The 13,074-nt window shown below is 34.6% G+C and overlaps 1 protein-coding gene across 24 annotated transcripts in view; it reads left to right on the top strand.

Annotated features, from left to right (window-relative positions):
* Positions 1 to 13,074, top strand: part of STPG2 (sperm tail PG-rich repeat containing 2) — a 533,064-nt gene that overhangs the window by 465,405 nt on the left and 54,585 nt on the right. For 2 of the 24 annotated variants that reach the window (XR_007407752.1, XM_025423978.3), the window contains one exon: positions 9,648 to 9,700. The exons of 21 other annotated variants lie outside the window; for them this stretch is intronic. Coding sequence is in view for 2 of the 3 variants with exons in the window: in XM_025423978.3 (XP_025279763.1) it covers positions 9,648 to 9,689 (42 nt within the window). In the remaining variant the exon portion in view is untranslated. Of the gene's footprint in view, positions 1 to 4,358; positions 4,403 to 9,647; positions 9,701 to 13,074 lie in introns of all 24 variants that reach the window. One more of the 24 variants, XM_035709486.2, reaches the window with a different exon arrangement.

Genomic DNA, 13,074 nt, shown 5'->3' with positions numbered 1-13,074 from the left:
ATTATATGCTCCTTAGATGTATACTCATTTAATAGAACTACCAATAATTCATAGCATTTTAATGTGATTTGTGTTATCATGTAACTTTGAACCTTGTTTTATAAAAAAGAGAATGAATACTTAAATGTACCTGCTATCATTTCTAAGTGACTGTCTCTTTTATTCATGGTTTATTTCCTCTGATGAGGTTCTCAGCAGACAGTTCTTATCTTGGTGTTTTTATAGTTTCTTAATTATTCACTGTCATTTTTAAATGAATGCTCCAGGAATACTTGAGTATTTACATACTCCTTGTCACCTTGCTTAACTTTGCATGTCTCATTGAAGGGTCTTGATAATTATTGTAATAGAACTTGAGAGAAGTTATGTCAGCTTGCACATACCATTAGTGCATTAATGTGTCAAAATAGCAGTGAATGACACAGCTCGAGGCAGTCTTAAAAGCTACTAATGGCAGACCAACTCTAAGAAATTGATTTGTAAGCAATACTGAAGCTATAAAACTTGCTCCTTGATATATAGTTTCAGAAAGCCTTGTTCTATTTTTCACTTTATTTTTAGTAAATGAGTAATAGCTATTTGAATAAGAGAGCAATCTATAAAGACTACATGGTTGATGTTCTCTTTGTTGAAGTAGCGATAGAACAGTTCAAATAGGAAAACTAACAAGGTAGTAACATGTTAAAATTAATTCAGCTGTTAACATTTAAGCTGTAGTTTAATCATGGGTTTGATCTTATATGTTTTGTGGTTAATAGAAATGGATGTGGTAATGTGTTTTGTCAAACTAATAGCTTTTTGACACTCAGAAGAGTTGAGGAGAAATTTGAAAAGTGATATAAACTTCATAAATAGAAATTTATGAGAAATAATAAATATAAATATAGTTATGTATTGGTTTTAAAAACGGAAAGAAAATAGATTTTAAAACTAAGTATATACAGAGTTCAAAGGCTTAATGATCTGTTGAGTTTTATGATAAAAATGTTGAGTTTCTAGATAAAAATGTACTTGTATTGTTCTCCATACAGCAGTCAGAGATCTTATAGCACTCTATTGTTTGGGCTGAGTCTGTCTTTCTCTTATGGAGCTCCATTAGTTCAGGGGCCATCCCCATCATGCATATCACCGTGGCTTCCAGCACTAAGCCCAGTATGTAGCATAAATTCAGAGCCTGATTAATATGGTTATACAAAAGACTGTGTGCTCTTGCATGAGCTAAGCCATACAACTTTAATATGAGGTAGGTTTTTTGGAAGTGCCATAAGTTTGGAACATAGGATAATCCAAGTAAGATAGACATATGCCTCAGATTTCCTAAAACTTGCTCCATTCAGATAGCTGTTGGGAAAACAAAAAGCAAAAAACAAAAACAAAAAACCAAAATAAAAACAGGGTAGTATGGTATACTGGAACTGACATCCAAATTTGCACATAAAACAAATGAGTTTGATTGGGATATTTGAAAGTTTCCATTTAACCCTAAAATTTGTGACTGTGATTCAGGTCCATGTTCATGGCTATGCCACATAGAAGTGACTGCAAATAGATTGCTATTTTAAATGAATCCAGAAATACTTTTTTCAGAGGAGAATGAGCTCAGCTCAGAAATAGGCAGCTTCATAGCTCATGAATTTTATTCCACTGTGTGTGACAAGGAAGAGGGAGTATCAGAAAGACCCTAAAGAACTATGAAATTTCCCAGGGTGCACTTGGAGACAGTGCTGGGAAAAAGAGATTACTTGCTTCAGTTATGCTTTCTTTCTTTTCTCTGGTCTTCATTCTATCCTCATGTGTTCATTGTTTACATTAAGTAGTTGAAAATACAGTGACTTCTTGAAACAATTTCTTTAAGTCAGGCTGAAAATACAATATTATAGTATCAGAATAAGGTATAAGAAATACTCAATGTAAGTTTTAAAGTTAGGTTTTGACAAAAATTTTGTACATATATAAAATATTATATGAATATGTAAAGGTTGCCTCTTTAAAGGAAAGAAAAGTATTTTTCTAACACATAATTACAGGCTAAATTCATAGGGAATTTTATACTCAGTATTACCATACATTTTAAGAAGTATGTGAAAAAGGCAATATGGCATAGTTCCAAAATTCCTTCATACATTAAAGTTACTTTAAAATTCCTTACTCCAACTTTACAATATTTGAACTTTACAAACTGTGCATTCTATCCTAACTTCCTGTTTCAAATTGTTCCCTCAACTTATAATTTACTACTCTAGAGACAGTGGTTGACTTTTTATGGGGTGATTATTTTCCAGTTGTTTCTTCTTTCAATTCCCTTTTCAGCTTTTCCCCTCTAAGCACCCACAAACACATGTACATGTCTTTTCTCATTTACTTGATATGTGGTCTTTACAATGAGGCTGTCTTTCTGTGAAAATGAAATTTTATATCTTATTAAAAATTCCAGAATGCTGTGTCCCAAATGGGTATACAATTTTGAGCATAAGATCCTAAATCTGAAAAACCAGAAGGAAAAATGACTTGCTTGTAATATCCATAACTACTTGTAATAATACAACCTTATAGATTTACTAAGGTCATGATTTACAGTCATGCACATTCCAATAAGTAAGGTTTTCATCTCTGAAAGTGTTCTCACCACAACAAAACAGATTTGTAGTTCACTTAATTATAACTGTATATCTTCATAACACTTATTAGTTATGCCTCACATTCACCTTAGGGAGATGCTGTTCCAGATACATTTTTTATTTTGACCAAAGCCTGATTATTTGGTACTGATTTGATTTCACCAAGACTTTGGTCTTAAAGACCCATGCATGTTTTTAAAAATCATCCTAGTGTTTCTATTCATAACATTTATGAACTTTCAGATAAGACATTCCAGATAGTGACCACTTCCATATCCCCAGTCATCCAATGGAAAGGGAACACATTGATTAAGATGAATATAGATAATTATATAGATCATTATATTTTTTTAAACTTTTATTTATTTATGATAGTCACAGAGAGAGAGAGAGAGAGAGGCAGAGACACAGGCAGAGGGAGAAGCAGGCTCCATGCACCGGAAACCAGACGTGGGATTCGATCCTGGATCCCCAGGATCGTGCCCTGGGCCAAAGGCAGGCGCTAAACTGCTGCGCCACCCAGGGATCCCTATAGATCATTATATTTAATATATATTGTCTCTTAAATGATACCTTATGAGGTCTACATTCAGGAAAGGGATGCTACAACCAAAGAAATTGACGCTTGATTATATATATAATTTTTGGCAGTAATAAAGAATATGAAATACAAGGTAATTAAGAACTTAAACATTTTTGAGCCAACTGGCACAAAGGACTTTAACTTTTACTTAAATATCTCCAAATAGTATTTTTCAAACACATAAATCTTATACCCTTGAAGTTCAGAAAGTATAAGGAGAAATATGAATGATTCAATTTTATTTACTATTAAAGTCATACTGAATCATATGCTGTATGAAAAATATTTTTATTACTAGTAAAATGCAACTTACTTTTCTCTCCTCCATAAGAAAATATAAGTCTCAGAAAGAAATTCAGTTCCTTCTTTAGACACTTGAACATCCACTTTCTTAGTGGAAATAAAATCCCTCCTTGGATTTGAGGACAACTTTCACCTCAGTCCTCTTGTCATGATCTCCCAGGGCTCTCACACATTCATAACTCCCCTCTGGGCCCTGTTCCTTCAGATTACTGTCTCATTCAATTATCTTATTTCTCCTTTTTCTTTAACCTCTCCAGCTGCTTACACTTCCTTCACCATACAATATATTCATGACTTTGGGGTATTTGGAACAAAAACAAAACCTCTGTCTGGATACCTTAGCCACTCTCAATCTTTATTTCTTCATGAGCAGGCTCTAAAGAAGAGTCCAGAGTCCAGGTTTATTGTTGTCTTTATCTACCTTCTATGAATTCCTCCATTTATTGTAGTCTCTCTTCTACCAGTCAGTGGCAACTGTTTTTGTCAAAAACATCAGTGAACTCTTCAAAGCAAAATCCGAAGAACACACTTGAAGTATTGTCACTTACTTTATATTTTTTGTTCATTTTGTTTTTGCTGCAGTGAACCAATTATAATCACTTCCTCAGTGTTGGGACTCTTCCTTACTTTGACTTAGCTTTGTGACATAGAGTAGGGATGAAACAAGAAGGAAGGGAAGAGTCTTAGGAGACAAGCTGACCAAAGTAAAGCCATTTTGGTTTTTAAGCTGAGAGTTAACTTAAATATCAGTATGTCATAAGAAGAGTCACAAGATCTGACTCATGGAAGACCATAATACCCCACTCCCTCTGGCAGCAAAAGTAATAAAGAATTCTTAAAATTGCTCCTTGCAGGTAATTGCACAACCCTAAGACAGTGGAAAAACTAACCGCCCAATGTAAGTGATAATCCCACAGTTAAAGAGTAAGCCCCTCCTTACATGATTAGTTAATTTTTAAAAAGTATAAGGGGCACCTGGGTTGCTCAGTTGGTTAAGCATCTGCCTTCAGCTCAGGTCATGATCTCCTGGGATGGAGCTGGGTGTCAGGCTCTCTGCTCAACACTGGGTCTGCCTCTCCCTCTGTGAGCTCTCTTTCTCTCAAATAAATAAATAAATAAATAAATAAATAAATAAATAAAATCTCTAAAAAAGTAAAGTAAAAACTTATAAAATTCTTCATTGGAGACAAAGGGGAATCCTCTTTCCATGTGGGAGGAGACACCACTACTTTGTCTATGAAGCAAAAGCATCTTCCTTACTTCTATACTTAATAAATCTCTGTCCCTTTGTTTAAATGGCTTTTGCTCAAGTTCTTTCTCACACAATGGCAAGAACTCTCTTGGCAAGGGTAAGGAAACCCTCTCTCCTATGGCCTTGTCCCATCCAGCATTAGGGAGGCACTACCGCACAGTGTTTGATTTCTTGAAACCTGTCAGAAATACCTGGATTTACTGTCTTTATTTTGCTGTTTAGTATCTGGATTACTTTGGGTACATTACCTAATCTCTCTAAAGCCAATTTCTTTTCTTGGAAGTAGAGATGGTGATTGTATCCACCTCACAGGGTTGTAAGATCAAATTTTTGAAAAAAAAAATACTAAAGGGCTAATTATGATGTGTGGTACATGCTGAACCCTCAGCAAGTGAAGTATTAATATATTTTTTAGAGATATTATTTATTCATGAGAGAGAGAGCATGAGCAGGGAAACAGGGAGAGGGAGAGAGAATCCCAAGCAGTCTGTGCTAAGGGTGGAGCCCAACACAGGACTCGATCCAGGACCCTGAGATCTGACCTGAGCTGAAATTAAGAGTTGGACGCTTAAATGACTGAGCCACCTAAGTGTCCCAGCATTGTTAATATTTTAAACCATAAGGATACTCTTCCTTCCTTCCTTACTCTTCCTCCCATATCCACACTTCCCTATCCTCTCATTCCCTTGCCTTCTTTTCTTTTTTTTTTTCTCTTTTTTCTCCTCTTTATTCCCCTGTCTTCCCTTTTCTTACCTTCCTTCTCTCTTCTCAGGTTCTTTCTTTAGTGCCCTCAGATGCTCCAGTGAGGACCATGGCTGCGGCTACTGATAACCCCACCATGTTTATCCAATCCACATCCTTCCCAATTGCTTCAAAACTGCATATTGCATTTCATGATACACATTTCCAGCTGGGGATTTCCTAGGCATCTCAAAGACAGCATGTTTCAACTGGGATCTATCCAAGTTAGCATCCCAGAGTCTATCTAATTTGGTGCACTAGCATTTCACAAACAACACTAAAGCCACACAACACTTTGGCTTTATTTAGTCCCCTCTTAACTTTAGAACTATTGTAGTCAGCAGTGTTTCTTTCTATTATGTACATCCGCAAGATGCAATAATATTGTTGTTTTAAACAGTCAATATTTTTTCTATATATCAACCTCATCACTGTATCTAGTGCTCTTCATTTCTTACTTCAGTTTTATCTTTTCATTCCTTTCAGCCTGACAAACTTTTAGTGTTATATAATATAACATATATGTTATATATATATATTATGTATGTGTATAATTGTGTGTGTGTGTGTGTATAGCAACCAATCACCTCAGCAGATTACTAATTCTCTTATTTTTTCTTTGTCTGAAAATATTTTTATTGCACTCTTAACTTTAAGGGATATTTTCAGTGGATTAAACTCTAGTTAGGAATTTTTTTTCTAATCTTCCAGGGCTCAGCACAGTTTCTACTAACTTCCATATTTCTATTGATAAGTCGGCACCAGTTTTATTGTTACAGCTTTTGCGATTTGATTTAGTCTTTGGATTTCAATTTCAAGTGACTAGTTATGGTCTTCATTTTATTTATCCTGATGGTTTGCTGATATTCTTGAATATGTGGGTTGATATCATTGATCAGTTGTGGGAAATCCTTGGTCATTATCTGTTCAAATATTACTTTTGCCACAATCTCCCTGTCATCTCTATTGGGTAGTCTAGTGACAGGTATGATAAACTTTCACTGTGTCACGTAAGTCTCTTGCACTTTATTTTGATCTTTTCATGCTTTTTTTCCTTCTATGTTTCAGTTTACTCACTTTTTATTGCCCTGTTTTATAGTTCACTAATCATGTCTTCTCTGTCTGGTTTACTATTAACTTCATTGAGTGGGCTTCAAGTTTCAGATATTGTGCTTGTTCAAAATTTAAATACCTACTAATGTTTGCCTTATTGATTTTAATTCCTTATAGAAATTTTTCACCTTTTCATCAAATTTTTCCATTTTTCCTTAATTGTTAATAACATACTGGTATTTTAATAGTCTTCTTGGATAACTCCAGTATCTGGATCATTTATTCAGATGCTTTTATTGCTTACTTTTTGTGCAGATTGATGTCAGACCTTGTGTATAAAACAACTGTAAAATCTTTAGCTTTGTAATTAATTTGCCAACAGGGAGGGTTTCTCCATGAGAGGCTAATCACTTCAGTCCAACCCAGGACAGAACAGGATCACATCTGAGTTGAATGTTAGTAAATATTCCACTCACCTTTGATTCAGCCCTTTTCCCTGGACATGACCCTTATGAACTTTTGACAGAAAAGCATGGTAGGTTTTTGTCTTCTTAGCCTTGAAAGACTTCTGAGAGTTCTAGCTTTCTTGTGTTGTCCCAGATAGCCTCAAAATACCTCAGCTGTATATATGTGATGTATTCCACAATTCATAGCCACTCTAAGATGGTAAAGATTTCACTCCTCACTTCATGTTCAGCGCCATCCTTGTCCATTTATCCAAATAAATTTGATGTGGAAAACTAGCCACTTCTCTGCAGTTTTCTCTAGTTTTCAACAATCACACTGGCTCTATATACCCACCAAATATTCTTCTGGTTTCTCTTTGCTCAAGTAACCTTGTGTGATTCTGCTCTCATCTTCAGATCACATCCCAAATCAAATGCCCCTAGAAAATGGATGGTGATATCTGTTGAGGAAAGGCCCATCCCTTTGGTAGTTTAGCTTATTTAGTTTTAATTCCTTCCTCAATACTCCAACACTAAAAAATATTTAACTTTTTAAGGTTATCTACTTCACTGGCTTTATTAGTTGTTGCAGTGTGAACATTGACCTCCTATAATTAACTAGATCCTGTTCAGACCTGAACATTGATCTGAAGCCAGTTTTTTCTTTCCTAGTGTTCTCAGAACATGGTAATTCTCTGAGCTTATCTTTGTCATAATACTTTTCTCATTTGATAATAATGACTCTGTGTATATATATATATATATGGATGTGTGTGTACAGAGGACAGGAGATATTGGTTGTGTTTACTGGTTTTGTTTATCTGCCTCTGCCTCTACACAGTAGGGTTTCTAGACTTACTACCCCTAGCATTGTGTCTGCAAGGTGTGGAAGGTGAAGAACATGTAGAATGAATCAATCATCATTGATTTTTGGCAGTTATCCACATGCTAGAACACAGGTTATTAAAAGTTTAAGATCTCATGTTTGACACTTTACTCCTTTCAGTCTATGTGGTTCTAATACAAGCCCTTGTCAGCTGTTTCCTAAATATTTTAAAGGATTCCAGTATCTACACCTCTCCATACCAATATATAATTTAGTGCTAAAGATGTAATTTTGATCCTGACAAAAGTTTCTCAGGCTACTCTGGTGACTATAACACTTCTACTTTGTGTCTTTTATAGGGCTCAGCAGAGTGCTTTGTTCTTAGTAGGTACTTAATGTTCTATGTAAAGCTATCCCTAAGGTTTCAATGTTCTTAAATTTTAAAAAATTACGTCTCCTAACCAATTGGATAACATTTATTACCTGGAGTACATTATTATGATGTCATTCGTAATTCTAAAGCACAAACTTCCATTTTCCTTCTTCAAAATGAAAGCCTTCTCTCATATAATTTTTTTAAAGATTTTATTTTTTAATTTATTCATGAGAGACACACAGAGAGAGGCAGAGATACAGGCAGAGGGAGAAGCAGCTCCCTGTGGGGAGCCCCATGCAGAACTCGATCCCAGAATCCCGGGATCACGACCTGAGCCCAAGGCAGATGCTCAATCACTGAGCCTTCCAAGTGCCCCATTCTCTTTATCTTTAATATGTAGCAAAAGTGGGGAAAACAGTGGCAGCATTTTTTATCTTATTTGGCCTTATATTACATAATGTTAAAAGTGGAGATTTATCTTGATTTTAAGTCAAATACCATGAGTAGCTTTCTAGTGTTAACACCTAAATAAGACTTTGTTTTTAGATTTTTTTTTCATATTATATGACACAAATCCTCATTAAGTTATTCTTTATCACACTTTTCTTTCTCATTTGGAAATTCTGTATGATACCCTTAACAATGTGCTAATGAAACTTCACTGTTCTTTACAGTTTATTTTAAGGCAAGACACTATTACAATTTCTTCTCAGATTTTTTGGAACCTAATTAAAATTTAGTGCATAAGTTCTAATTTTTATAGATTGAGTCTCTAAAGCTCATAAAGAGGAATAAGTTTCTTCTTAAACATAAATGGAAACTTCTGCTGTATTATGTAAATTTGCATCTGAAGCTTCTTAAAATTTTCTCATGAATTAGAATTAATTGGAGGATTTCTTTTAGCTTCATATCCTCCATGTAGTCAAATTATACTTACTGAACTTTTTTCTACTAAAACCCTTTTGTTCATTTGAATGACAAAACTCCTCACTAGTTATTTAGGAAAAAACTAATCAGAGGGGGTTAGTGAGTAATAAAGTAATATTACAAATATATCAGAAGTCAGGTTCCAGGACTTTCTGTAAATCCTTCTACCTTCTTGTAATCCCAATATTATCTGAAGTAAGTAATTTATTAATAGCCTATAAAGTATGGTTTTAAATGTTTAAGTATGTAGAATATAAATGCTTGTTAAATGAAAAACACAAGTTAATAAAATGGGAAACAGCAAGCTATTTTGAATAGCACAATAACAGTGAGTTGATTTTTTTATTGATATGTTATATTTTTATTAGCCAATTCAAAATGTTATCTAAAATGCATTTTGATTCTTTTAATCCATGGATTACTTAAAAATAGATTGTCTATTTTTATAGTTTCTATTTTTCTAGTAAAATTCACAATCTTGTCATTTTTTTCTTGAACATGTTTCACATTATTATTTTAAAGTTGCTATCTGATAGCCTCCATGTCCTGATCAGCTATAGATAAGTATCAGACAGGTAAGTCTGTCTTTATTGTTGTTGTTGTTGTTGTTTTTTCCTGTTACTCTTGTTTCTTGATCTGCCTAGTAAACTTTGATTAATGCCAGATTTGCACATAAAAGTTTGTTGAGTCTCTGGATAAAAATGTTCTTTCTCTAAAGAACACTCTCTCTATCCTAATGCAGTCAGTAAAGTAGGGCAGATTACCTCAAGGATCAATGAGTAAGCTGTCTTGAGGTGAGACGGCAGTCTTTGTAAATATAAGACTGTATTTGCTCCACATTCACTCCTACATTTCCACAGGTCCTAAGAGAGAGCACAGTCTATTTCTAGGTCTCCTTATCTTGCTGACCCTGAAATCTTGCCAGTCCTCAGAATTTGAGATAGCTAAAACTCTTCATTATGTTACAGCTCCTCTCTGTCTAGCTCCTAAGTCGTTTTTCTCAACAGCTTTCAAATTTATTAATTGCCACACAGCAAAACTGTCATACGTTGGGCTAAATTTTTGTGCCTCTGTTCTCTTGGGAATCTTGGCTCCTTGACACTGGCTATCTTTCTAGCCTCACTTTCCATTTTTTCTTCAGCTCTTTGAGATTGCTGAAAGCTGTTTGGCTTCTGGCCTCTAAGCAGCTATCTGTTGCCTGGCTTCTAAGTCTTTTTGCACTAAGAATCAGAAAATGCTTTCAAAGGGAAAAGCAGTCAGGAGAATGTTGGGCTAACTTCAGTTAGCTTCTTTGTCTTGGATATTATATTATCAAGTCTTTGGTGCCTCAGCAGCTCTCTATTAAATGATCTATCTTTTCTAATTGTTTTCTGGGGAAGTTTTGATGTGCTATAAGCCATTCCATCATGGTAGAAAGCAGAAATCTGTGTGTTTAGTTTAAAAGAAATACAATACTTAATCTATTTTTCAGGAACAAGCTTTCTTCACTTAATACTTTTAGGAATCCTTTTATGACTAAATCTGGTTGGATACACTGGTAGATTAATAGCTTCCTTATTCTTGTTAAATTATGGATTATTATAATTCTACTGAATTTAGTCATTTGCCTATTAGAAGTTTAGGTTTTTTCCTGTGTGTGTGTGTGTGTGTGTGTGTGTGTGTGTACTCAATTATAAATGATGCTTTGTGAACCATCAGTATTGTGTATGTAAGATAACTAGAGATGGCATTACTGGATTAGATATGCATATTTGAAATTTTTGTTAGATACAACCAAATTATTTTCTGTAAATAATTTACAGTTTATATCCAATCAATATGAAGTATCAATCCATTTAGCTTTCCAAATGTGATGAAAAAAATGTGGTATTTTTTCTTATTTTTTGTTTAGCATTTCTCTACTCATGAAGTTGAATATCTATTTACATGTCTTAGTCATTTGTATTTCTTCTTTCAAGAATGCTCTTTATAAAATTATATTAATAAAAGAAAAGAATCATATAATCATTTCAATAGATGCAGAAAAAGCATTTGACAAAGCACAACATCCATTCATGATAAAAACCCTCAACAAAGTAGGTTTAGAAAGAACATACCTGTATAGGCCATACACAAAAAACCCACAACTAATATCATCCTCAATGGAAAAAAAAACAGAGAGCTTTCCTCTAAGATCAGAAACAAGACAGGGATGGCAACTCTCACCACTGTTATTTAACATAGTACTGGAAGTCCTGGCCTCAGCAGTCAGACAACAAAAAGAAATAAAAGGCATCCAATTTAGCAAGGAAGAAGTCAAACTTTCACTATTTGCAGACAACAAGATACTCTATGTAGAAAATCCAAAAGTCTCCACCAAAAATTGCTAGAAATGATACATGAATTCAGTAAAGTCACAGGATACAAAATCAACATACAGAAATCTGTTGCATTTCTATACACAATAATGAAGCTGCAGAAACAGAAATCAAGGAATTGATCCATTTACAATTGCACCAAAAACCATAAGAAGCCTAGGAATGAACCTAACCAAAGAGGTAAAAGATCTAAACTATAGAACACTTATGATAGAAATTGAAGAGGATACAAAGAAATGGAAAAACATTCCATGCTCATGGATTGAAAGAACAAATATTGTTAAAATGTATACTAACCAAAGCAATCTACACATTTAATGCAATTCCTATCAAAATACCACCATTATTCTGAGAACTAGAACATACAATCCTAAAATTTGTATGGAACCACAAAAGACACTGAATAGCTAAAGTGATCTTAAAGAAAAGCAAAGCTGGAGGCATCACATTTCCAGACTGCCAAGTTATATTACAAAGCTATAGTAATCAAAAGAAGGTGGTGTTGCAAAAAAACAGACACATGTTTCAATAGAACCAAATAGAAAACCAGGAAAGGGAACTACAACTGTATGGTCAACTAATCTTTGACAAAGCAGGAAAAATTACCCAATGGAATACAATATAATCTCTTCAACAAATGTTTTGGGAAAACTGGACAGCAACTTGCAAAAGAATGACACTGAGCTACTTTCTTATATTATATGCAAAAATAAATTCAAAGTGTATGAAAGACCTAAATGTGAGACAGGAAACCATCAAAATCCTAGAGGAGAACATAGTCAGCAACTTCTTTGAAAACATTGGCCATAGCAACTTCTTACAAGACATGTCTCTGGAAGCAAAAATGAGCTACTGGGACTTCATCAAGATAGAAAGCTTCTGCATAGCAAAGGAAACAATCAACAAAACTAAAAGGCAGCCTACAGAATGGGAGAAGTTATTTGCAAATGACATATCTGAAAAAGGGCTAGAATCCAAAATATATATATAGAACTTAGAAAACTCAACATCCCCAAAACAAATAACCCAGTTAGGAAATAGGCATAAGATATGAACAGACATTTTTCCAAAGAAGACATACATACAGATGACTGACAGACACATGAAAAGATGCTCAACATTACTCATCGCCTGGGAAATACAAATCACAACTATAATGTCATATCACCTCACACCTGTCAGAATAACTAAAATCAACAACACAGGAAACAACAGGCATTGGTGAGGATGCAGAGAAAGGGGAACCCTCTTGCACTGTTGGTGGGGATGCAAACCAGTATAGTCACTAAGGAAAATAATGTGGAGAGAGAAACAGACTCTCCACTGAGCAGCAGGCTCAACTCAACGGTCAATCCCAGGACCCCAGGATAATGACGTGAGCTGAAGGCAGATGCTTAACCAACTAAGCTACCCAGGTCCCCCAAGATTCTGTCCCTTTTGTGGCTGAGTAATATTCCATTTTATATGTATTTGTAAGCCACATCTTCTTTATCCATTTATCAGTCGATGGACATTTGGGCTCTTTCCATAATTTGGTGATTGTTGATAATGCTGCTATAAACATCAGGGAGCATGTATCCCTTTGAATCAGT

Source organism: Canis lupus, chromosome 32 (genome assembly GCF_003254725.2).
Source record: "Canis lupus dingo isolate Sandy chromosome 32, ASM325472v2, whole genome shotgun sequence".
In the NCBI taxonomy this organism is placed as follows: Eukaryota; Metazoa; Chordata; class Mammalia; order Carnivora; family Canidae; genus Canis; species Canis lupus.
Note: the sequence above shows the minus strand (reverse complement) of the source record. Positions and strands in the feature narration are given on the sequence as shown.